The 27,354-nt window shown below is 40.3% G+C and overlaps 1 protein-coding gene across 6 annotated transcripts in view; it reads left to right on the top strand.

Moving 5' to 3' along the window:
- epha7 (eph receptor A7) overlaps positions 1-27,354 on the top strand; it is a 108,688-nt gene that overhangs the window by 12,664 nt on the left and 68,670 nt on the right. For 5 of the 6 annotated variants that reach the window (XR_008567052.1, XM_054762694.1, XM_054762693.1 and 2 more), the window contains exon 4: positions 19,954-20,109. Coding sequence is in view for 5 of the 6 variants with exons in the window: in XM_054762694.1 (XP_054618669.1) it covers positions 19,954-20,109 (156 nt within the window). In the remaining variant the exon portion in view is untranslated. Of the gene's footprint in view, positions 1-19,942; positions 20,110-27,354 lie in introns of all 6 variants that reach the window. The other variant, XM_054762695.1, reaches the window with a different exon arrangement.

The following is a 27,354-nucleotide window of genomic DNA, read 5'->3' on the forward strand; positions in this document are numbered from 1 at the left end:
GGTCTTCCCGATCTCCCGTGTGGCCAACATGCAAACCCGGCCACCGTGCGATAAGGGAAGGGGAAACACTAATTTGACCATTCCGAATAAACACAACTCAGTCAAAGGTGCATTGCATTGTGCATTGCTCCATTTGAAGCGTAAACAGATGGAAAGTGAAATTAATGGGATTAGAATGCTCCACCAATTCACCAACTGCACAGATGGTAACCATATCAATGTCTGAATGACAGCTGGAATGGTGGAGAAGTGAATTGAAAGTAGTGGTGGTGCTGACACAGCTCTGTAGGGACGCATTGCTGCATGCCATCGCACTCTGGGCTGCTATTTTCCTCGTGTTGATAAGTTCTTTGTGAACCAGCACGGTTATGCGGTGGTGGACACACACTTATTGTGGTATGTCTCTTTGTATAAGGCCTTTGTTCAAAGGAGCCATCTGTGGCTTTGGGTGATATTGTGTCACCGGGTCTGTGTCATGCCATGCATTGGGTCAGTGACTATTAACTTCATTTACACATGGCTGAAGACCAGCACAGTGCCACAATAAAGGACTGCCTGATGTGTTTGGTAATGTGAGTACGCGGGCTGACAGGGCACTGTCGAGATAGAAGATGGATGATTGCAGCGGTTGACCCCTGACCACCAGAATAGTTCCCTCCTAAGCAACCGCCCCACTGTAAGACAAAAGAAGCAGCTTTCCCTCTATTGTAGCAGGCCTCATCTCCTCTTGCACTAACAAGTTGAGACGTTGCTATCAATCCCTGGTCCTATGCCTCTTAACATTCAAAGCTTTGCAGCTTTAACTGAACTGAAGCAGACACTGTTTTTAGAGAGAACCATTTTTAAGAGCCCCTTTTTAAGCGAGACTCCACATCATTCTTAGATAATTGTAGTTGGGATGGGCGATATGGCATAAAATCCATACTGTGATATGCAGTAACAATATATATCACAAAATATTAGTTGGCATATAAATACCATATTAATACCATCCAAAACAAGTTATAGGAAAACCAAACTGTTTAAGACAAAAAAGTAGTTTTGAAGACATTTCTTGTGCAAAACTGTAAATATATAACTTACTGTTACAGATACATTTCAAGGAAAACTGCACTTTAAAAAAAAATTCTGCCCATCATCCACAATCCTTACATGCCCACAGCATCCAGGGCCTTAAGGGACTTGGGGCGGATCTCATCCACCCCCGGGGCCCTGTCACGAGGAGCTTTTTGACAACCTCAGCAACCTCAGCCCCAGAGATAGGAGAGCCCATTGTGGAGTCCCCAGGCACTGCTTCCTCATAGGAAGACGTGTCGGTGGGATTGAGGATGTCTTCGAAGTATTCTTTCCACCGATCCCAAGTCGAGGTCAGCAGCACACCATCTCCACCATACTCGGTATTGTCTGTGCATTGCTTCCCCCCACCTGAGACGTTGGATGGTGGTATAGAATCTCTTCGAAGCCGCCTGGAAGTTGTTCTCGACGGCTTCTCCGAACTCCCCCCATGTCTGAGTTTTTGCCTCAGTGACTGCCAGAGCCGTAGACCGCTTGGCCGGCTGATACCTGTTAGCTGCTTCCGGAGTCCCATGAGCAAAAAAAAAAATGATAGGACTCCTTCTTCAGCTTGACTGCATCCCTCACCAACGGGTTCTGGGATTACCGCTACGACAGGCACCGACCACCTTACAGGCACAACTCTGATCAGCCGCATCGACAATGGAGGCACATGGCCCATTCTGACTCAATGTCCGCCGCCTCCCTCGGAATTTGGTCAAAGCTATCCCGGAGGTGGGAGTTGAAACTCCTTCTGACAGGGGACTCTGCCAGTTGTTCTCAGAAAAACCTCACAATACGTTTGGGCCTGCCAGGTCTGACCGGCATCCTCCCCCACCATCGGAGCCAACTCACCACCGGCGCTCCTCTCGCCGCCTCTTTTATCAGCATAAAGGGGTTGCCCTCAGTGTCCACCACTCTACTATTCTCTCTTCAAGGTGCATTCTTTCCTTTTTCAACTGTACACAGACGGATTTAACATATAATCTCGCTGGATGGGAAGTACGCATGAAGGGGGAAGGCCTGGCCGTAAAAGGACCCAATTGTGCAGATTTTTTTTAGTATTTCACAAACTGGAAACTTCGAAAAAGATTGACCAATTTTCCAGCCACGGCAAGCATATGGAAAATGAAAAAAAAAAGGTGAAATGTCCCCCTGCCTTGTGAATTAAAACGGGTTAAAAGTTAAGCTCATGCATGTCACCTTATCTTCTGGGCAACATGATGGCACATCGCTTCTCAGCTTCTAGCCGGCACAGCGCCCCACGTGACGCTACCAGACGCTAAGTGGAAATTAGCATTTCCACTTAGAGCAGTTCTGCAACTCACTGCTTTCAATTTACTTTGTTCCTAGATTGAGCCACTTTTCACTGTTAAAAATTTTGCGCCTAGAGACAAAACTAGCAACTGTAAGTTAAAAAGTGTTGCTAGTACTGATCCGTATGATGATATAACTTGTCTCGGTGGCGGCTAAAAATGTCCTGGAAAATAATTTCAGGGAAAAAGAGGGAACCTTGACTGTTACCAAACATAGTGGACAGTAATGTAAAGTTTTTTTAGCAACCTTTTCATTTGCATTAGGGGTCCAACCACCAGTTAGAAAAAAACAAAGAGATACAGTTGATCCTTGTTACATCGCGGTTCGAACCTCGCTCCCTCACTCTATTGCGTTTTTTGAAACTTAATTAATTAATAACTGAGTGCTGTTCCATGGTTGACTATGGACTTTTATTAGTCCAAAAATATTGAAAAACAAGTTATCTGTAGTACTATGGCCACTAGGCATCAGTAATGTTACATGACATTAGATTAGATTAGATTAGATTAGTTAGATTACCTTCCCACTGCATGTAGTCATGAAGCCATGGCATGTCCAACACAACATTGTTCTCCTCCCATTCCATGTAGGAGCGGGGGAAATAATTCATTCTTAGATGCATCACGATGCAGACATGTCAATGTCAATAATTGATGCTGACGGAACAAAAAAACGGAACAAAAAGACAAACAGCGGAAGTGTCGCACCGGACAGTTTAAGGTGGTGCACCTGTAATGGTGCCACACACGGCAGGCGACAAACAACTGCAATTGATGAAAACTCATCGCCAACGCGTGGCAAACCCTGCACACGTGTGGCGACACTGGTGAGTTGACGTGTACACAATCAGAGCGAATTGTACGAGTCTCCCACGGTTTTGATTGGCTGTCAGATGTGGAGGGAATTTGGGGGTGTCAAAGTAGTTCAGAGGAGGAAAAGCGGCCAGTGTTGATCGAGTACTCTTGCTAGTACCAGATCTTGCTAGTATTGAAGATAAACTTCCATAAATGTCTATTTAAGTTAATGTAAACTTACCCGATATGTTGTCTCTGGAGCCGCTGTTTTTTTCTTTGTATCTTTATATTCTTTTTTTTAGAAATGTCAAATAGCTCCGGGAAATCAATTTGTTTCCTGTTTATTTTAATTGTCGATCATTACAATATGCTCTGTTGTAGTAGTACACACTGAGTAAAAAATTATATATAGAAAAAAATTATCCATCCATCCATCCATCGATTTTCTATGCCGCTTATCCTCACTAGGGCTGACTTCGGGCGAGAGGCGGGGCACCATGGACTGGTCGCCAGCCAATTGCAGGGCACATTTCGACAAACAATCATTCACACTCACGTTCATACCAATGGACAATTTAGAATCTTCAATTAACCTAACATGTTAGGTTAGGTTAGGTTAGAGAAAAAATTCAGCTTGAAAAAAAATTTACGAACTATTGATCGATCACAAAAAAATCATCACATCGCAGGCCTCTGAATTGAAATCGCATTGAATCGTGAGGTGGCCAGAGATTCGCACGCCTAATTCCATGTGGAAGTGGTACGTTTTTGGCTTCTTACGTTGTCCTTCTTCCCCACTCTTTTTGAAACACTTTCTTAAGTTTAGAATGAGTAAATTGGAGATGCAAACTAGTTAGCTTGGTAGCTTGCTATGCTAGCGGCGGCCGTCTCTTGTGTCCCTGCAGGAATCCTGTAGCCTGCGCATTAGAGTTGAGCAATGTGTTGTAAACAAAGAATAAGAGCAGTGTAAAGGTGACTATGGGGTGTTATTTCATGTCTCCACGGCTCTGATAATGTAAAAAAAGTCAAGCAGGTTTTCTATGCTGTAACTACGAAAATTCCATTATTATTCCATTTATTAATATTAAATCCTACTTTGTGGAAATTCACTTCTCGCGGGTATGGAACCAATTAACCGCGATAAACGTTTCTTATTTTTCGCTCCATGCTAATGAACCAAACTGTGGTGTTCGGGGAGAATTGGGTTGTTTTGTCTTTTCGAAACGTATCTACCCAGAAATTGCCACAATGGTATTGAAGGTGTTGTAAAAACACAGTGCAGCTGTCACTCACATATCAAGCCGCGCTTATTAATGTACTGATGGTGAGTCACTACAGTAATCCCTCATTTATCGTGCTTAATTGGTTACGGACCACACCGTGATAAGAAAATGTCCACAAAGCAGGATGCTGTATTGATAAATGGAATATTTTCGTAGTTAGGGCATAGAAAACCTGTTTACTACCTTCTAAGTACGAGTTTTAACATTATTAGAGCCCTCTTGACATGAAATAACACCCCTAGAGTCAACTTTACACTCCAATTACCCAATTTAGTAGCCATAATAAGTGAAAATAAGACCTATAAGACATAAATAAGACTCTGGTGGCTATAAATGTGTTCCCTAGGGGACCAGAGTGAGTGGTGGACAGGAAGTGACTTCACACTGAACATTAAAGTAACACAGAATTTGTCTTCTGAATGCCTTATATTGATACTTTAGTTTACTTAGTCATTTTTATGCTTGAAAATGCTTATTTAGGCCAAAAATACATACCATTCGCTTAAATTTGCATCCATCCATCCATTTTCTATGCTGCTTATCGTCATTAGGCACGTGGGGGTATCCCAGCTGACTTTTGGGTACGCCTGCCAATGGCAGGGCACATATAGACAATCATTCACGCTCACATTCGCACGCATGGGGAGAACATGCCAACGCCACACAGAGATACGATTCGAACCTCGATCTTCCCGACTGTGTGATCAACATGCTAACGACTCGACCACTGTGCCACCTTAAATGTGCATATTTTTTTAGTAATAATAGGCCATATTCAACCATGAAAAATCATGATTTATTAATATATTTGTGAAAAAATGTGATAGAGGGAAGCTGCAAAATTCAAACTGCGAAGTGTCAAGGGATGACTATACTCGTTCTGCACAATTACATTAGATTACTACATTACAGTGGCTCTGAATTTTCTTTCTGTCATGCCCCCTCTAGGGGACAGCAATTTTTTCACGCCCCCTGGTTTGAAATACTATTCAGAATTGGTAAGATTTATTTATTCATCTCTACAAACCACTGTATGAGTTGCTGGCAGCAGCATCTTCCAAGCATGAATGAAGACACTAACAGACCTACCAGCCTTGAAGAAATGTTATGATTACGCCTCGTTTCCAGTGTCTTAGTCTTCCCTTTTTGTTATTTTAACCTTTTTCAACCTCACCGCTCAGTGTGGGTTAACGATTTGCTATCAAAAACTGTATTGATTTTGTCTACTGCCTTGTCTCTGCATCCTGGAGTAACCCCTGACCAAAATCTTAACAAAGCATAACAAAATAAACATTCTTAACTAGGGAGGCTCCGTACAGGTTTTTATGCTGCTGATACCGACACCCATCGTCCATGAGTGAAATCGGCCGATCACATAGATTGAGTGTAAATTTTTTAAATAAAAAACATTAAAAAAACATTTATTTTCCTATCTTATTTCAACCCAAACAAAGTGAATATGCTTGTTTTACCAGAACATTAACAAAATGCTGGTATCCACAACTCACATTTTGTATTTCAGAATGCATTTCTTTCTAGTGTTCTCACATTATTAACTGAAAACAGGAAGGAAAAGCAGGCTTGCGGGTGCCTCATGTCGTCGTGGCGGGCCCTCCCTGGGCTATATGATATAAATATGGGGAAACATAAGTTTAGACAAAAACATATTTAACTTACTTTTTCAAAATCACTGGTGAAACTTAGAGGATCAGATGCCGACAAACCCGATTTTCTCCACCACGGACTATCATGGGCACGTGTTCCTCCGTTTTGGCTAATTGACCGCCTGCCAAGTGCCCCAAATGCTGCACCAAACTAAAGCTTTTTAAAGCGAGTTTTCAGGGTGCAAAAACATATATCACTCTCACAATGACAGGAAGTTCCACACGGCAGACATGCTTGTTTTGGCTTTGTGAAGGGAAAGTGGGTGGGAGATGGTCGCTATTGCCTGTCTGCTGCAATGGGGGAGGAGCTGATCGGTGTTTAAAAGCAAGTATCGGGATATGCCGATACCATGCTTTTTCACGGAAAACGGTTGATACTGATCAGTGGCCAATCGATCGCAGCACCCCTATTGTTCAAGTCTCAACTCAAGTCTGAAGTAAAGAGGTGATAGTCCAAGTCAAGTCTCAAGTCACAACAAGTCATAGGCTTGAAATGTTTGAGTCCTCACACGAGATCTCGACAACCCTACTTATAAGGACCTAGAAGGGATTTAAACGTGGTGAGATTTCTTGTTTGGAGAAAAGCTGTATCGCGAGAACAGGGCAGCCAGAAGCCAACCAAGACTGTGATCTATGGTACTGTAAATGATAATACAAGAATATGGAAGTGTTAGTGTGCAAAGCATTATTGGAAGTGTTTTAGACACACCTTGCAATCTGACCTACCTCTATGTTCACAGCGTCAGCGAGTGAGGTGTGGCAGTTTTTCCATCTGAGTTAAAGAGCTGCTTGCGGCCTGTTGATGCCCAAGCAGAAGCTGTAGTAATTCTACATTTGATCGAGTTTACTTAAAGATTTGTCATTTCAACCCACGCAGATGTTCGGACTTGTCAGCACCTTTAATCACCGAGAGCTTCTATTGACACTCATTGCATTTGGCTTAGCGGCAACTTTCATAACACACCTCATACGTAGACGAAAGTCGTGTTGACAATTTAGCGACATGGTCACTATATTTAGCTAGTAAGTATGCGCATATAAGTGTTTGTTGCATCATGCATTTATTTGGTAATTAAATCCAAGCCATCGACAAAGGTGAAGAATCCTCCAAGCAGGTGAGTGGGAGTCAGCTGTATCTCTGTAACGGCATGCAATGCACGTCTGAAAGCTATAAAAAAAACCCTCCACAATGGAACTCGGGCCCTGACCAACAGAGCCAAAAAAGTAGAGTTTGGACACCATCAATCCTCTGTCGCCTTACTGCACCACGCCTCCCTGGCAACAGACGCATGGGTGTCCAAAGTGTGGCGCAGGGGCCATCTGTGGGACTTGGCCCATTGCACAAATAAAATGACCAAAACCCAGCAAAAGTGGAAAAATACAGCAAAAAGGCATAATGTAACTATGAAAAGCTAAAATGTTCATACTAATAACTAATAAAAACACAAAGATTTGTCTTTAATGTATATGTATGTGTAATGTATGTAGATTTATAACATTTTTTTTACAAACTGTTTTTTTTAGCAGCTGGACAGCTCTGATGTAAATAGACAAAGACAAGGAGATAAGAGAAAAACAGTGATCTTTATTATTATTATTATTATTATTTATTGTTATTATGTTGTAATATGTTGTATTTTCGTGTTAAACGATGCCAAAGCGTCAGATAATGAGGTTTGCTCATTTGGAAGTGAGCCCTGATAGCAGTTTTGTATGGCTCTGCACACTGAGTTTGTTTTTTTTTTTTTTTAACAACTCGTTACACTGACGTCAGTGCAACCCGGACTTCCTTACATGGGCATGCCCAGATACACGCTGTAGACCTGTCCTCCCCCCGCTCTGCTTTGCTCTGTTAACCGTGTTAGCAGTGGCTCCCAGGAAATGTTTATTTGGTTGTGAGGGAAAGGTAATTTTGTTTAGCTTTTGTAACGAGGCCAGCATCAGGCAGAAGTGGTTGGAGTTGCTGACAAAAATATGTTCATCTGTCAACGGCCCTTCACACGGGACTGTTTTGTGAACATGGGCCAATACGAAGCTGGACTATCCGCCAAACCGTTGCTGAACGTTACTTGGTCGTGTTGAAGAGTCAGAAGAGCAAGCAGTAAGTAGCAATTTATCAGTGTCTTAACTGTGTTTATTTTGTGTAAGTAATCGGACAAAAGCGGTTGTCTGTGTAGCATTATAGTGTGTGCATACAGGGCTGCATGTTAAAAGCAGACATTTTAAAAAGATAAATCGCCGTTTACTATCAACTCCTGTACCATTTTAGAAAATTAGAAAGTGGGGTTCTGTCCGGAAGTCCTCGGGAGCGCTTGGGAGTGTGACCAATCAGCTCGGTGGAGGCGTACCTGGAGGAGAGCCGGGGGTGGAGTAAATTATACAGACCGTTTAGGGGGAAGATGGAAACCCAAGGAAACACTGCAGGAAGAGGCGCAGAGTCTGGAAGATCTAGAAAGCTTTCTGTGTAGGTTATCGTGTGTAGCTGATCTATAAGAGTCCAGAACTCAATACAAAGGCCTGAATGATGATATTGTCAAGTCGAGTCTAAAGTCATCAAAATTGTGACTCCAGTCCACACTTCTGATGCATGGGGTTGTTGTCTTGCTGGAAAAAAATCGCCTAAGGCGTAGTACGAAGTTGAACCTGATGATCCTTGACAAGCCTTCCTGCTGCTGAGAAGCATCCCCACAACATGATGTTGCCACCACCATGCTTCATGTGGAGAGGCAGTGTTTGTGGTGATATGCAGGGTTTGGTGTTTGCCCAACATCGCTTCCAGGCTGATGGCCTATAAATCTCATCACCAAAAAACCTTCTTCTCCCTTTGGGCAAATTCCAAGTAAGAGTTCATGTGAGGTTTTTTTCACCAGTGGCTTTGTCTTTGCCGCTCTCTCATACAGCTGCGACTCTAGCGAAGAACCCGTGCAACATGTACAGTCTCCCTGGCCTCTGGATTGGACCACTGGGGCTCTTCACTCCTTCAGAGTGCTCGTAGGCGTCTTGGTGGCCTCCCTCACCTTCTTTTTGCCCTATCACTCACTTTGTGAGGATGGCCAGCTCGAGGCAGATTTAGAAAAATGCCAGACCTGTCCACTTCCTAATGATGGATTACCTGCACTCCAGGGGATGCCCATCGTCTTGTAGACATCTCCTGTCCCAAACTATTCAATTACCCTTTTCAATTACCCTTTTCTCTGTGTTGCTTGGAGTGATCTTTAGTCTTCATGTTGCAATTATAGAAGCAATACTAATGAAGCAGTGACTGGAGCTCTCAGACACAAGTGTTTTACGACAATTCCTTGACACTCATTAACTGCAGTGATCTCCATTACGCTACCTGTGACACTGCTCTAGCTGTATCGCTACTGAAATTCGCCAATTAGTCACTCAGTTATAGTGGAACCTCGGTTAGTGCACGCCCCGGTTAGTGTATTTTTCGGTTTACGTCGAAAACTAACAAAATGTTGCCTTGGTTTCCATCCATTTTCCGGTTAGCGTGAGGCGCTATGGGAGAGACTTGATACTATGAGTTAAGGAAAGGGAGGACTATAAATGTAATGCATATACTGTATATATAAAACATCATTTTGTAGCAGTGCTTAACTGGACTTTTATTTGGTGTTGTGTTTGTTGTTGTGTAGTACTTAGCCTGTCTTGTTAGATTTCTTTTAGCTTGTCATATTTAGTTAGTTCTTGCAGTCAGATTTTCTGTTTTAGTATAGTCTGTTATGCTTAGAGAGAATTTTACAGTGTTGTGAAAAAGTGTTTTCCCCGTTCCTGATTTTTTTTTTTTTTTTGCATGTTTGTCACACTTAAATGTTTCAGATCATCAAATAAATTTTAATATTAGTCAATGACAACACAACTGAACACAAAATTAAGTTTTTTAAAGAAACTTTTTATTATTAAGGGAGAAAAACCTACATGGCCCTGTGTCAAAAAGTGATTGCCCCCTAACTTGAAACTTGAAATGAGTCCCTTACTTGCAGTGAGTCTCTTACAGCGCTGTGGAGTAATTTTGGCCTACTCATCTTTGCAGAATCGTTGTAATTCAGCCACATTGGAGGGTTTTCCAGCATGAAGCACCTTTTAAAAGTCATGCTGCAACATCTCAATAGGATTCAGGTCAGGACTTTGACTAGGCCACTCCAAAGTTTTCATTTGGTTTTTCTCCAGCCATTCAGAGGTGGACTTGCTGGTGTGTTTTTGGATCATTGTCATGCTGCAGAACCATAGTTCTCCTTGAGGATTTTTTTGTAGACAGCAAAATTCATGGTTCCATATATCACAGCGAGTCCTCTAGGTCCTGAAGCAAAACAGCCCCAGACCATCACACTACTACCACTATGTTTTACTGTTCGTATGATGTGAGGTAATCTTACGCCAGATGCAACGGGACACACACCTTCCAAAAAGTTCAACTTTTGTCTCATCAGACCACAGAGTATTTTCTCAAAGGTCTTGGGGATCATCAAGCAAAATTTCTGGCAAAATTGAGACGAGCCTTAATGTTGTTTTTGTTCAGCAGTGGTTTTCGTCTTGGAATGCCAGTGTCTTTCTTATGGTGGAGTCATGAACACTGACCTTAACTGAAGCAAGTGAGGCCTGCAGCTGTTGTTTTTTTTTGTTGTGTTTTGAGGGGGAGGGGCAACCACTTTTTCACAAATGGCCATTTAGGTTTTTTTTTTTTCCCTTAATAATAAAAAGTTTGATTTAAAAACTGCATTTTGTGCTCAGTTGTGTTGTCATTGACTAATATTTAAGTTTGTTTGATCTGAAACATTTAAGTGTGACAAACATGCAAAATAATAACAAATCAGGACAGGGGCAAACACTTTTTCACACCACTGTAGTATACAGTGGAACCTCTGTTAGCGTACGCCCAGATTAACGCCTAACGTTCGTCTCTGTTTTGCGAACGTTTTCTGGTTAGTGTACAACATGGCTCGGGTCTTGTGTAATTATTACGCTGTGTGAATCCAACTGTGTTTTTAATGTATTTTTATCATAAAACGTCCTCGTTAGCAGCTCTGTCGCCTGAGTTAGTTAGCAAAGAAGTACAGCGTCAACTGCTGATGACATCATAGACAGGCGAAAGATCTGATTTACTGTTTCCATGTATTAGTAAGTAGTAAGCTAGTAAATAGTATGTTAACAAGGACGTTTTGTGATAAAAATACATTAATAACACTCACACTCAGTTACACTCACACAGTATGTTAATAATACCACAAGACGTCATATTGTATGCTAACCGGAAAATGTACACAAACCGGGGCAAAATTTTCACTTACATTTTTTCACATTAACTGAAAAACACGGTAACCGAGGGCGCTAACTACAAGCGTAACAGACTATACTAAAACAGAAAATCTGACTGCATGGAGTAACTAAACATGACAAGCTAACAGAAGTCTAACATGACAAGCTAAGTTCTACACGACAACAAACCACACCAAATAAAAGCCCAGTTTAGAACTGCTACAAAATGATGTTTTGTATATACAGTATACAGAATATGCATTACATTTATGGTCATCACTTTCCTTCACTCAATGTGTCATGTCTCTCCCATAGTGTGAAAACTGAAAACATTTTGGATGCACTTTCTAAGATTGACTCAGGGATTGAAAAATAAATAAACCAAAATCTGACTACAATGCAGAGCTTTCATAATTTATGTTTATTCATGTCTGGCACAGACAACAAACTTTGTTGTACTCCGTGAGTGAGACAGTATTGTCAAGATAATTGAAAGCGTCTATATGCTACTAGTCTTAGAACGTTTTCTTGCTTAGTGTTGTTCCCAGACTGCAGACTGCAGGCATTACAGGATGAAAGGGTTTGGTCATTGGAAGGGAAATTACAGATGCTTGCTACATTTCTCACCGAGGAGCCGGCAGGAATGTCAGAATTGTTTTCTTTTTTCCCCCTCCGCTTAACCTCAACTCGCTTCTCTAAAGATGGAATCGTTTCTGTCCTAAATAAGCCGATTTGTGGACGGCGCTTTTTGTTTCAACAAACAGCATTAGTACAATTTTGCACAGAGGTGTCTTAATAACGTGTTTATGACATGCTTCTGTCACAAAAATTACATCACACAAAACTGTAAACAGCCCTGTTTAGAACAGCTTGTAAAATTGCTTCTCTGAAGACGAGATCATTTCTGTCCTCAATAAGCCAATTTGGGATGGTGCTCAGCTTTTTTTGTGTCAGCAAGCATACGATATGCGTGTGTCCACCTCTATATGTTAGAACTTGGGTTTTCAACCTGGTGGCCTCAATCTGGGATTTTCCAGTGGTTATTGCGTTGCGGCCCAAGCAAATCAGTTAGTTTTTTTTAAATTGCATACGTCGGGGGTGTCCAAACTTTTTCCAGCGAGGGCCACATACTCAAAAATGAAAGGATGCAAGGGCCACTGTAAAGCAACGCATGTAGATATGCTAAGAAGTTATATATACTTCAAGAAAAAACGCGTCTCAGCTATGCGATATACAGTAGGTGAAAAAGCCTATTAGTAGTATCAATTTCGCTCTTTGCTCTTTTTTTCCCCATTTTTGCATTTTTTAAAATGTTTTTGAATTATTTCAACTTTCTTCTTAAAAATCTTCGTAAATGTTCTTCTTGTAATATTTTGACTTTATTCCCATAAATACATTATAACTTTCCTCCAACCTAATTTTCCAAACATTACAACATTAATTTCATTTGTCTGTCATAATAATATAACTTTTTTTTCTTAATATTTTAACTCTATGCTACTGAAATGACATTATTTTTCCTCACAATATTACAATGTTGTCAAATTATGACTTTTCTTTTTAGATTACAACTTTTTTATTCTTCTTCTTTCCATTATTTTCTGTTTTTTTTTTGTTGGTTTTTTTTTTAGTTTTCTTGTTAAATTATATTTTTAGAAAGTGCCGCGGGCCATCAGGAAAAACAAGCCCGTACTTTGGGCACCCCTGGTATGTTTCATTTTCACTTGCTGTTTGTGACCCACCCAGAATGGATTCACGACCCACTTTTGGGTCAGACTCACTAGTTGAGAATCACTGTTTTAGAACACCAGCGTAACATCCATGGGGCTTCTACCCTGATAGGCCCTTTAAGGCAAGTCTAGCTGTACACAATATTTGGCTGTGTATGTGTCGTGTATCTGTCAGCAGGATGTCACTTTGATGTTGAAAGCCACCATAGAGAAGTGGAGAACCACACAGCACAGCAACATAAGCTCTGTCACGGATCAGAAAGCCTTCCATCACCAATACTAACCCTCCACCCAGCTATCACCAAAACACAGCACAGTATTTCCCCTGCTATTATGCAAGGGGGGAGCCCTGCCCTGCTTTGTACAACGGTACCGCAGTTTTTGTTATTCAATCATTCCAAAAGGTCCAACGACAACTGAAATGTACAAAAACCAAAGTAATTTTCCATGTAAATGCGATGAATCAATTTTTATACAGAATAATTATAGTTTTACACACAGAAAGTGGAACCTCAGTCAGCGTCATTAACTTGTATCAGAAGGTCCCACTCTAAGTGAAACAAACTCTAAGCAAATCAGTTTTTCCGGTAAGAAATAATGTAAATCCAATTCATTGGTTCCAGAAAGCCAAAATGTTAACACAATCACGTTTTTATAGTTTTGCAATTATAGTTTTATATGCAGAAAACAATCCTAAATGCATATAAATACATTCATCTACAACATAACATTTAAGGTTACTTTTACCCTCATTGAAGACGTGATTGTTTCCAAAGACACAATGTTGGCAGCGAGATCAACACGCCTTCCACTTTTGCCATGAGTTATTTCTTGAATTTGAAAGTGTTTCTCACCTCAAGTCTCTGCTTTTCTTTCCATCACGGCTGCGAAATAAGGCCAAAAAAAGTTGCAAGCACCAGCATTTTGATAAAGAAGGTGAGATACACTATTCAATTCAAATAAGTCATAGCAAAACACCAAGGTCATGTCCGTGTTGATTTCGCTGCAACATTGTGTCTTTGGCAACAGTCACGTCTTCAGTGAAGAAAAATTGAGGTTAAATGCTCATTTATCCCTTTCAGTCATCATTTTTATGCGTTAAAAAACGAGAAATACATGTTTTGTGTTAAGGATGAATTGGATTTACATTATTTCTTATGAGAACGTACCAAGGTGATGCTAATTACCATAAGTAAAGGCCCTCCTGGTCCCCATAGAAAGACATGATACTTGGATTCAGAAAAGCTGTACTTAGAAGGTCTTAAACTTGTTTTCTATGCTTTAACTATGAACACATTCAATTTATTAGTGTTGAATCCTACTTCATGGGAATTCACTTATCGTGGTCGAGTCTGGAACCAATTAACGTGGGGCAACTGTATATCACTGGAAAGCGATGAGCCTCTGGTTTCAGAAACCTTTGTAGTAATTGTGATTACGTACACAAATTGTTCAGGACCTATGCCAGTTATGAAATAGAATTGCAAATTCTGTTGCTGGCAACCGATTCGATGTTAAAGGTTTTTGATAAGATCATTTGGAAAAGGTAGATTACAGATTTTACAGGTTTGTAGTTGGCCCATCCCTGGGCTGAGCTAATGGTACAGACACTCATATAAGAATATGCTTGAACATTGTGATCATATTAATACAGCTACAGATTTCAAGACAATTCTTTAACCATGGCATGGCATAGAGTGAAAATGCTTGCTTTTGGCCCGTCTTCCCAAGCTAGATTGAGCCGTTCACATGGCAACTGTTTGTCAAACAGACATCTCAGCGCTGAACCAAGATTTTTTTTTAAAGCTACGCTCTAAAATGTTTTGTTGATGTATGTGTCAAACATATGGAGATTATTCTATGTGTGTTTACTGCTTTATGGTACATACTCATTGTGATGGTGAGTTTGGTACAGTCAATGGTAAAAATATGTAATTACTCAGGGTGTAATGTACATATATTTGTATTTAGATTTTTTGTTATGGATCCTTTTGTTTTTTGGTACACATTAAAAGTGAGTGACAGGATCGATAGAGAGCATCCTCACATACTGTAGGTGTTGACATTATCCGGGGGTGTGAGGGCTGTGTGGAGTGTTTGTCCTATATGCCAACTGATGGGAATCGAGGTCATCAGGAAGAGCGTCCTTGATGTGGGACAGGATGAGTCTCTCCAGACATTTGGTGATTATGGGTGTTAGAGCAACTGAGCGGTAGTCGTTCAGGCAGCACAAAGTGTCCTCCTTGGGCACTGGAATAATGGTGGGGAAAGGTGGGGGGACTCCAGACTGCAGTAGCGAGAGGTTGAGGATGGTGGTGAAACGACTCGTACCTGGTGCTGCCGCAGCTGGATGGGGGCGTCGTCCCATTCTGGAAGAGCACTGTTGAGCTGGTCAAAGCGGGCGAAAAGCTAGTTCAGCGTGTCTGGTAAGGTGCTGCCCACATCAGTTGATGTGCCGCTCTTGTAGCCACCGAGTTCTTTAATACTCTGCCGCTTGTCCCTGTTGCCACTGTTAAAAGTGTTCCTTGATGCGCTGTTAAAAGCCCTGCTTGACCTTCTTGATAGTCCTGTGCAGGGACCAACTTTCCTTTTTGTAAGCCTGCTAGAAAGAGATCCTATTGGGAAGTTTCCCCAGTTTGCAGGTTTTTATACAGTGGAACCTCGGTTAATGTTATTAATCCATTCCAGAAGGTCTGATCCGGATACCATGCTAACACACTGCTAACAGGGACGTTTTGTGGTAAAAATATCTTACAAACGCAGTTGCACTCACACAGTGTGTTAATAACACGACAAGATGCGCCCCATATTGTACGCTAACCAGAAATTGTACCCAAACGGTACCCAAAGTTCTCAACGTAAAAAAATACACCTTGGCAGCTTGTTTAGCATACGCCTCGGTAGGCATATAAGCTAACCGTGGCGTACACTAAATGAGATTTCACAGTGGAACCTTGGTTAGTGTACGTTGCGTGTTTTTAGTTAATGTACGCAAAGATTTTGCCTCGTTGTTGTGTCATTAATACACTGTGTGACTCCAACTGTGTTTTTAATGTATCTTATTGTCCTTGTTTGCATCCTTTTAGCTTGCTTATTCAGGGAAACAGGAAGTAGAAGTCAGCTCCATGGCCTGTCTATGATATCATCAGCAGTTGAATCGTTAGTTCTTTGCTAACTAACAGAGTTACACCATGTTTTGGTTTCGGTTGGAGTCTGGCCTTCTGGAACAGATTAATGACGCCAAACTCTTTCCACAACAGCTAAGCAGTTTTGTCTTTAGCATTTTTTCCCCTGACTATACTGAAAATGAACTGAACAATGACCTTAAAACTGAGGTACGTATCGAACCGTGATGATGGCATACCGTTACACGCCTAGTAATTACCCATAAAATACCCTTTTCTGTTTGCTTTTGTCATCCGTCCCCTTGGAGGCTGTGCTGTCTTCATCGAGCCTGTGTGTATCCTCCCGTCTACCGGAGTGACAGCCATTGTGGGAGTCATGCCAGGCTCTCCTCCACACACCAGACACCCAACAGATGAGATCTCAGAGACCCAAAGGCAAACAGACACGCTGTCGTTCACGCTGTTGTTCACAGCGAATGGTAGGAGAAAGCACGGCCTTAAACCCAAACAAGCTCTTTAAACACCTTTATGGGGAACTACCTTGTTGAAAGACATTGCAAGCCGTTATTTTGCCGCTCTGGCGATTATGATCATTGCATTTATCTACAATTATTTCCATTCTTCACAACTCCAACTGTCTTATTACAAATGAAGCACGATGGCTAAGACCTGACTGGCCGCTGCAATTGCGCTGCACCATGGCACCACTGTACTCGCGCATTGCTGTGGCTCAAGAGTGGACCATTGCCACCTATTGTACAGTCGTCCCTCGTCACATCGCTGTTCAAATTTCACAGCTTTTGGAAAATATATTAATTAGTAAATCATGCTTAAATGCGGCCTATTATTAGTAAAAAAAAAAAATGCATAAATGAAGCATTTTCAAGCTGGTCACTAGGTGTCAGTAATGTTGCTGTAATGTTGGGTGAGACACACAAGAACCAGGCTTGATCGCTGGAACAACAGGATTTTATTGCAGGTTTGAATGATCTCACAACAGGCCTATAATAACAACATAATAATCTTAATACGCTACCACCGCGGCCGTAATCCACTCAACTCTGAACTCCCGTCATCACTTCCTGTCCTCCACACATTCAGAACACATTTATTGCAACAACACACACAAGTACGAGTTTTATTTATGTTTTATCTTCTCTTATTATGTCTACTATATTGGGTAATAAGAGTGTAATGGTGATTGTATGGGTTTTATTTCATGTCTAGAGGGCTCTAATAATGTTAAAAAGCGTATTTCGAAGGCTGCAAACAGATTTTCTATGCTCTTATCTACGAATAAATTCCATTTATGGATAAGGTCCGGAATCAATTAACCAGCATAAACGAGGGATTAATGTGTTGATATTTCACTCTTTTTTGTTACAAATACATTCTCTGAACCCATTGTCAACTTACCGTACAGTAGATTCTTTTTACCAGCTATTTTGGCCCTTTTTCTAGATGTGACCACAATCATGTGATCACCTGCTGATATGCTCGGCTTGAAAACAGTCTAAAAAAGAGTTACGATTGTTGATTGTCTTCTAGCGTGATAAGATTTACGTTTTTCAGTTCTCTTCCATGTTTATTTTCACAAATGTGTTTCTTGTTCATATTGTTACAGTGTTGGTATGTTTTTACAGTACAGTGGAACCTAGGTTAGCCCCGTTTAGCATGTTTTTCAGTAGAAAAGTTATGCCAAAATTTTGCCTCTGTTTACGTACATTTTACAGTTACACGTATCTTGTCGTATTATTAATGCACTGTGTGAGTCCAACTGTGCTCTTGATCTGTTTTTATCACAAAACATCCTTGGCTTCTAACAAAGAAGCTAGTTTGCTAAATTACGAAATGGTAACCGTAAACCGAAGTCATCTACGCAGCCCGTCTATGATGTCATCAGCGGTTGAGTATTAAAAATGTTAACACAAAACACGTATTTATAGTTTTACATGCATAAAACAATTCCAAATGCATATTAATGACAAACGACAGGGATGAATGAACATTTAAGGTTACTTTTACCTTGATTGACGACTATTCTTGATGCGAGTGTTCCCAAAGACATGATGTAACAGCGAGACACAACATGGACACCATTTTGCTGTTTTGTCATGAGTTATTTTTTGATTTCAGTTCAATCCAATAGTGTTTTTCACCTTCTGTATCAAAATGCTGGCACTTGAAACTTTCTGTGGCTCCATTTTGGGCTATTGAGGTGAGAAACACTATTGAATTCAAGAAATACTGTACTGTAAATCATGGCAAAACAGGAAGGCGGTGTCCGTGTTGTGTCTCACTGCCACATTGTGTCTTTGGGAACACTCACATCAAGAATCATGTCTTCAATCAAGGGAAAAGAAACCTATGGACGCACCAAGCTAACTAGACACGATGTGGCAGCGAGATCAACAGGGACACCACCTTCCTGTTTTGCCATGAGTTATTTCTTGAATTCAATAGTGTTTGTCACCTTCTTTGTCAAAATGCTGCCACTTGCAACTTTTTTGGGCTTATTTTTCATCCATGATCAAAAGAAAAGCAGGCATTTGAGGTGACAAACACTATTGAATTCAAGAAATAACTCGAACGTGTTGATCTTGCTTCCACATCGTTTCTTTGGCAACATTCACGTCTTCAATGAAGGTAAAAGTAACCTTAAATTTTCATTTATCCCCTTCATTCATCATTTCTATGCATTTACATTTGTTTGTTGCATGTAAAACTATAATTGTAAAACTATAAAATCATGTTTTGTGTTGAGATTTTTGGCTTTCTGGAACAGATTCATTAGATTTACATGATTTCTAATGGGCAAAATTGATTCAGTTAGAGTATGTTTTGAGCCGGACGTTCTGTAATGGATTGACACTAACCAAGTATTATATACTAATTATACCAACTATATGCTATACAGTCATTAATTACCTGAAAGTGGTGGAGTGGCATTGATTAAACGACATGTCATTATTACGTTGCGGGCGAACTAGCATGTGTGGCTCTGACTTTGGATGATTTTGCATTTTATTCCTCTGGAATTGTGCTGCTTATCATTTAAGAATCATCGAGGAGCGATTGCATTCCTGTCATTCTCTGACTCAGCAACGTTGCACGTGTGCCTGTGCATATGCGTGTGACCTTGAAGTTTTGTCAACATGAGTTCCATTTATATGCGATTGTTCAAACTGTTGGCTGTTCAGCTGTTTTCAGTGGAGACTGATACTGGGATGTTATTCTTCCATATCCATGTAAATGGTTTGTTAGTTTGACTGATTCCTTTACAATGAGTGGTATTACAATATGAGCTGGTTTCTGTCACTGGCTGTAACAGAAGGTCCAACTGAGTGTGTTTTGGAGGAAACTTTTATGGCATCACAAGGCCGTGCAAGCCTGTGGCTTTGCCAATATCATCATGCAGAGATTTGAGACAACGGCTATGCTATGTTACTCTGCGGGAGCCATATTACTGTAACAAAAACAGTGTGTGACATGACAAAAATAATCAACAACAATGCTTTTGTGGATACTCAGTAAACAGTACATGCATTGAATCAACACGTTATTTAAATAGACATATCACTCCTTCCATTCGGATCAGCTATTGTTTTATTTAATGATTGTGATGGTGATTGGCTCCAGAAGTCTTGATGGTGAAGTCTACTTTCCTTTGTAGATAGTATTCCTGACTTGTCCTCTCTTTTTCTCTCTTTTGAGACCATCCACAGCATGTGGCCGTGGTTTCTACAAATCTTCCTCCCAGGACCTACAGTGCTCTCGCTGCCCGATGCACAGCTTTAATGAGCGGGAGGGCTCCTGGCGCTGCGACTGCGAGGATGGCTACTACCGAGCTTTCTCGGACCCTCCTTTTGTGGCCTGCACGCGTAAGTTTGGAACGCATTGAAATGTCAGTTTTAGGCTACATGCACAACAATGAAATATATACTGTATGTGTGTCTGTATATACAAACATGGCATGCTGGGTAATTTCCTGTTGGGGAAGTGTGCGTGAAGGCTTCCCAGCATGCTTTGCGTTTAATAAATGCTAGTATTTTTTGCTTGTATATTCCTGTTTATTTTGATACCCGCGACACCTGCCACATAGGGACAATGTTCCCTATAAGCTGAGCAATCATGCACTGCTCTCGAGTTCTCTGCGCACCACAAAACCATGCTGCGCACAAAATACAATCCAACTTATAACAATTGATTCTGTACCATTTTGTAAAGCAATGCCGTGAGTGACAACAAGCGGTAACATATAACACGATAATGCGCACTGTCCAGCCAATGATAAGATCCTGTTTGCACGTATTTACTTCCACAGCCAATCAATTCATTAACAGCGCGTTACATAGTACATGCCGCTGTTTTACAGGTTAGCATTTAGCTAATGCTGCTTGCTAACCCTGTATTATGGCCAAACAAACGGGCAGTGCAACAGCGACTCCCCAGGCTAAGGTAAAAAAAAAAAAAGCGGTTCTTTTAAGGTGGACTGGTTGTCGGAAAGGCTCCAGCATACCCCCGTGACCGTAGTTAGGCTAAGCGGCATAGAAAATGGATGGATGGATGGGTGTCTGTCGGAGTATGTGCAAACGGAAGAACGAGAGGTGAAACTGGGTGAGATTTTTGGAATGAGAAAGGGCTGCTTTATAAAACGTGCTGCAAAGCCAAAGTAGCAAGCCAGTTTGTTTAGTTGATATTTTGTTGTTTTATTCTCCCTCATGACTCCCAGAAGTAATTCCACTTCTCGTAAGTCTAGATGAGCCTTGAAAAGACGACGGACTTATGCACGTGCATTCTTTCTTCTTCCATGGTTTGGTGTGTTACGTGGTTCCGTTCACAGCACCACATGTAGGTGAGCCTTGTGTATTACATTGTTTTCACTCAGTGATCCATTCCCATCTGTATGCAACTACTGTATTTACTAATGCGGCACGGTGTGGATGCGAAAAAAAAAAATCACAGGAGCGTTCCCGTGTGGACAGGGCCTGAATCTATTGAAGAACACATTTGGCTCGTTGGCTCTGTCTGGACCCTCATCCTGCTGCTTGGCTTTGGTGTTGAAGCCAGTGATCATCTTCATGCCCTTCCACACGTCACAAGTGTTGTTTTTTATCCTGTTGGCATCTTTATACTCCCTAAGCTTGACCTTAAGCTGCCACTGTATCCTCTTCAACTCGTCCTTATCCCCAGATCTGAAGGTCTGCTTCTTCTTATTCAGCAGATTCTTCAGCTGTCTGGTGATCTAGGGCTTGTTGTTAGGATAACAGCTGACAGTTCTTGCAGGGATGACAGTGTCTTCACAGAAGTTGATGTAGTCTGTGATGCACTCTGTGATGCTGTCAGGCCCTGTCCACACAGGACTGCTCCTAAGATTTTTTTTTTAGCATGTAGAGGAAATTAAGCAGTGAATTGAAATGGTTACTCTAAATCTAAATGCTAAATGTAAATTTTTAATCTGAATCTAAGTGCTAAATCTAAATGTTTAATCAAAATCTAAATGCTAAATCTAAAGATAATTATAAATGTAAATATCCAATGGTAAATATATATATTCATATATATATATTATAAATATAAATGTTAAATGGAAAGATACATCTAAATATAAATATTAAATATAAATGTTCAAAATAAATGTTAAAGCTTGTGTTAAAAATAAATGTTAAATGTAAATATTAAATCTAAATAAATGTTAAATTAAATGTCAAATGAAATATTAAATCTTGAAATATATATTTAGAAAATATACAAATAGCCCACGCCAGCGTATCAGCGTGCACAGACCCTCCCACACCTCGGACCTCTGTGCTGTGAATGTGAGATGAAGTGAAGAGGAAGGACCACATAAAAATGTGATTCAACCAAAAATCCATGAATATGCGGGGTCGTGAATGCTGATGTATCGGACTTGAGACACAGCCTTAGTCTTAATATGGTAGTCTCCCATATAAAAACGATACCAGCTTCCGATCTATCAGACTCTCTGCAACATTTAAGAGTGTCCTGATGTGATTTTCTTTTTTTTATCATCATCAATACATTTGTAAGTTTGCTGATCATACAGCGACTTGCCCTAACTCATGATCTCTATTGTTTCACGGTATTTAATGGGGCTTTGTGTGGGGACACGGCACATTCTTCCACACCAGTTTCATCCAGCCCCACTTCATGAATCATGCTTTGTGGTAATGCTGGAAAGAAAAGCACCTGCCCTCAAAGTGTTTCTCAATACTATGTGCAGTACTACTCTAGTAACAACAGCTGCACATGCCAGACTGCCTCATTTAGTCATCAGTGATCTCCTGAGCAGCACAGATATGTTCCTCAGCGAGTCCTTTATCTCGCTCCATGTCGTTATGATTATAGTTCTGCATGTCTGTTTTTTTTTATCTTAGCTTGCTAGATAATGATGATTGGAGCAATTTGCCATTTCCCCAAAAAATTGCAATTTACGACAACAGCAGGAGTCCTGGCAGCATCCTGTGGTTTCCTTGTCTCAGCCATGAAAACACTTTGACGACAGTCTGTTTTGGCTTCTTTACCTGCGACATTTAGCCTGAAGAGTCGGGTTTATTTGATTTAACCGCTTGAGGCCATTTTGCTCCGGAGTCTAAGTCACGTCAGTCAAAAAATGCATCATTAAGAACAAAAAGAAAATGTATCAGTCACACTGGACTATAACTGGCATTTAGGTGTATTTATGATGGAGCTGTGATCACTGCAAGTGTCATGGCAGCGCTCCTAACAACATTACATGCACAAGCGATGAAGACGAAGCCACAGGGAGAGGACAATGTTTACACCAACAAGGACACAAATTAAAGCTACACAAGCTGAACACATTTTTAAAAAGTATATGGATACAATAAAACCTTACCTGTTTAATAAATGGCAGAATGTTCTATTATTCTAGTATTATATTTTAGTCTTCAAATTTTAACTTTGTGCTATTTTTCTCTTAATTTTATTTTCCCAATATTATGTCTTAAATATCATATGATTTTGACTTTATTACTGTAATATACGGTAATATCTTTTACCCAACATAACTTTCCTAAAATTGCAACTTTATTCTTTGTTTTGTTTGTTTCTCATACTATACACAACATAATAAAAAAAACTTCAAAAAGTTGTATTAAAAAAGTAAATACATAAAAAATAAAATAGAAACATTTGTATTTTTGTCTTTAATATTTCAAGATTATACTTTTTTCCCCTCTTAATATGATTTATATTTATTTTATTTAATATATTATCATATTTGAACTGTTTATTTCATTTTTCTCTTAATATTATGACTTGAATCCCCTAATATTATGTATTTATTCTCATAATTGACTTTATTATTGCAATATTAGAACTTTTACCCAATTTAATTTTCCTAAAATTGCAACTTTATTATTTTTTTGTTTGTCATATTCTAAAAAAAAAACTTTTAAAAGTCGACTTAAAAAAATGAATCAATAAAAAAAATATAAAATATATAAATTAAAAATGGCATATTTTACTCTTTAACATTTCAACTTCATGCTATTTCTTCTCTTAATATTATGACTTTTTACTGCTTTTTTTGCGTTTGCTTTTGTATTATTTTTATTATTTTTGTATTTTTAGAACGTGCCGAGGGCCAATAAAAAAAAAAACAAGCCATGCCGCACTTTGGACACCCCAGCTCCAGCTGGTAGATGGACAGTTAAGTTCTGTTTTTTAAATCCCTCATATACAGTACAGCCAAAGACATGAATATGAAAGAAACTACCACACGTGGTTCACATCTGCAACTTTTTCCCCCCTGCAAACGCTAAGTAGGCCAAGTAAGAATCTCTTGTGTGTGGGTGTGTATCTCTGTAAGAGCCTGATGGTGCGATATTATGCAGAATTTCATCGCACTGCCTTAGTTTTCTGTGTATTAAACAGAGACTCCGACAGGACTGTGGCATCTGTATTTAATGCAGTGACAGTCATATGAAATGCTATTCTAGGTCAATTTTAATGGCATGTAAAGTATCATTTTAAATTAAGTCTCTGCTCGTGCTAAATCTCTCTCCGCCAGCAGACCACTCTGCTGCCCTTTGCTAAATATCTTCCCATTTATTTAAAGGCAGTTTTTCCCCCGCCCAGCTTATTTTGCCCTCGACTGACATGCATTAGTTTTCTGGCACAAGCTTTCCTTGTTTGCACATTCCGTCAAATCCTCAATTCTAGTGGAGTGCTCATTGTTTAGCTCATTATAACAGAGGACAATAGGTGAAACAGTGCTTTGCTTGTTTATACAGAACTTAATTAAACAAAACACGGGCGGCACACTGGTGTGCTGGAGCATGAATTGACATGGTGTTCAGGTCGGGGTCTTATGCTGCCTTTTAGTCAACATCACACAATAAATGTCCGGTGGGAAATATGGCAAGCTGATAAATATTGTGTGACCCATGACATGACATTTATGTAGAGTGTAAGGTATCAATATGGACTCCTCTTGCCTGCAGATACACTTGGAATGATTAAATCTTCCATTGTAAGTTACATTTATTTGCAAAACTCCATCCATTTTCTATACAGTTTATCCTCATTAGGGTCATGGGTGAGCTGGAGCCTATCCCAGCTGACTTTCAGGTCTGTACTTTTGTTCATGAAGTCTTCTATGAAGGGTAGATAGTGATAACTTCACTCTTGCACTCTGTAGGCTGTAACTAACAGTTGTTGTAGGGTCTTGTTTTTACAGCTGTCGCAATGTTTCTGTCATCAGATTACAATGTTTTCCTTGGTCTACCTCTTCCACATCTGTTACTTAGTACACCAGTGGTTTCTTTCTTCTTCAAGAGATTCTAAATGGTTGTATTGGCTATGACCAATGTTTGTGCAACGCCCCATAGAGAGCACTGGTTTTCATGTTGTTTCCACCTCTAAATCCAGTTTACACAGGCAAAACCTATCCAACTGAGCATAGACATTCAGTGCTATTTAGTGATTGAATATATAATGTAATAGGTCTAGGGATGTCCGATATTGGCTTTTTTGCCGATAACCGATATGCCGATATTGTCCAACTCTCAATTTTCCGATACTGATGCCGATATGTGGATCATGGCATATCTCCTGTGGTTGTGAAGCTAATGGATACAGCACCGGCAATTTGCTTCTCAACGTGGTTGTAAACAGCATTGTGCAACATTGTCAAACATCTGAGAAATACTTGCCATTAGGATGTGACATTTGTTTCAAAAGTCAGACTATCCATTTACATTTACATTGATCATCAAAAAGTCCAGGGTAGAAAATTTTCATGTAGGCCTAGCACTCTTAGTGCAGCAGCAATGCCAGAGCCAGAAATTCTTCATTGGGGTGGCCAAGGTGAGACCATTACTCACATAGCGGTGGCAATAAGTTGATACCTGAAATGTCTAGATGGCCAGTGGGGTGGCCACGGCCACCACTGTGCAGCATCACGCATGCACATTACAAATTACACAGTAATTCCGGGCCAAAAATTGACGCATCACCGGATTTGAATGAAATTTCATCTGTAGATAGATATTAAAGTGAATTTACATCCAACATACCTTTTATCTGGTCCTGAAGCTCTGATCCATGAGTTTGAAAGGCTTAAAGTTGGACTTAACATTCGCAGGCATCATATAGCCAGAGGTGGTCCAACAGTGTAAATCTGATGTCAAATTGAAGAGGAACAGTAATCTACCTAACAAACATGTATACAAATGAAAACACACCCAATAACATATGAAAAAGTGACATTTTCACGGACGTCCGCACGGACTCTCCTAATCAAGCGCGCACACTCAGCATCAGATTTTACCATCGCTTACTTCCTGGAATTGTTACAATCCTACTGAGGATATGCGGCATATCTAGAAAATGGATGGCAGGAGCATGCTAGTTTGCTACTAGCAGCCCACGTTTGTTTACACGCATGAGAGGCAGTTTGATCGTCTTTTGCGCGCTGGCAAATACGGGAGCCCATTTTTGCAGAGCTGCTGGAAATATGAATTTCACTTAGAGAGTAATAAAGTATCTACAGTATATATCTATGTGTGTGTGTGTGGGTGTGTGTGAAGTAACACCGCGGCCACGAGTGGCTGCCTTCCAAGCAGCTTTGTTTGTTTATTCAAGCACATTTTTACGTGCCATGAGAGCAACGTCCGGTGTCGGTGTGATTCCCTGTCTACCCATTGATATCGAGTCGGCCACGCCGGAGCTAAGAGGAAAGTCAAGCGGCTTACGAGGAAGCGGAGATTCAAGCCTTCGGTACCTTCTATTGTCATGGGAAATGTGAATTCATTACCGAGCAAGACCGCTGGCAAAAACGTCAAGACCTTCAAAGAGGTAGCGTCCCAGGGGCTAACGTGAGGAGCTAGCCGGCTTCAGTACATTCAGAGCAGACAGGAACAGAAGAGCTTGTGGAAAATGCAAAGGAGGTGGGCTTGCACTGTATGTGTACAAGCTGTGGTGTCACCCTGGCCATGTGAACATTACAATGTCCATCTAAACAGCATTTTTTCAATATCGGTTTTCATTATCAGGAAAAAATCTGATACCGATGTTATTGACATTCCTTTTTTTTTTCTTTTTTTTTCTTTTATTGACATTCCTAAACAGGACACATCCGGGCAAAAAAGACACGCCTGTTCAAATACTTTTGCTCACATGAAAAATGGATGGGTTCTAACAAAATGGGCTATTTTCTCTGTTAGGTGTGTCCAAACTGCGGCCTGGAGGCCATTGCGGCACATGGCTGGGTTTTTTTTTGGCCCACAGCACAATCTAAAAATATAATTTAAGAAAAAAACAGCAAAAATTAAAAAATCAGCAGTAATTGTACAAGAATAAGTAAAAATATTAATAAAAAAAGATGTAATCTACTGAGAAAACTCATAATTTTATGAGATTAACGTAATATTAGAGGGAAAATAAAATAATTTTAGTCGTTTAGTAGTTTTTTTAAGGTTGTGATACTATGAGAAATAATTGAAACAAGGAATAAAGTTGTAATTTTTGGAAAACTAGGTTGCAAAAAAAAGTTATGTTGCGACGGTAAAGTCAAAATATTATGGGGGAAAAAAAAATCATAATTATGAGAAGAAAATGTACAACTTCCAAGTGCAAAA

The sequence above is a fragment of the Dunckerocampus dactyliophorus genome, chromosome 19 (assembly GCF_027744805.1).
Source record: "Dunckerocampus dactyliophorus isolate RoL2022-P2 chromosome 19, RoL_Ddac_1.1, whole genome shotgun sequence".
NCBI classification, from domain to species: Eukaryota; Metazoa; Chordata; class Actinopteri; order Syngnathiformes; family Syngnathidae; genus Dunckerocampus; species Dunckerocampus dactyliophorus.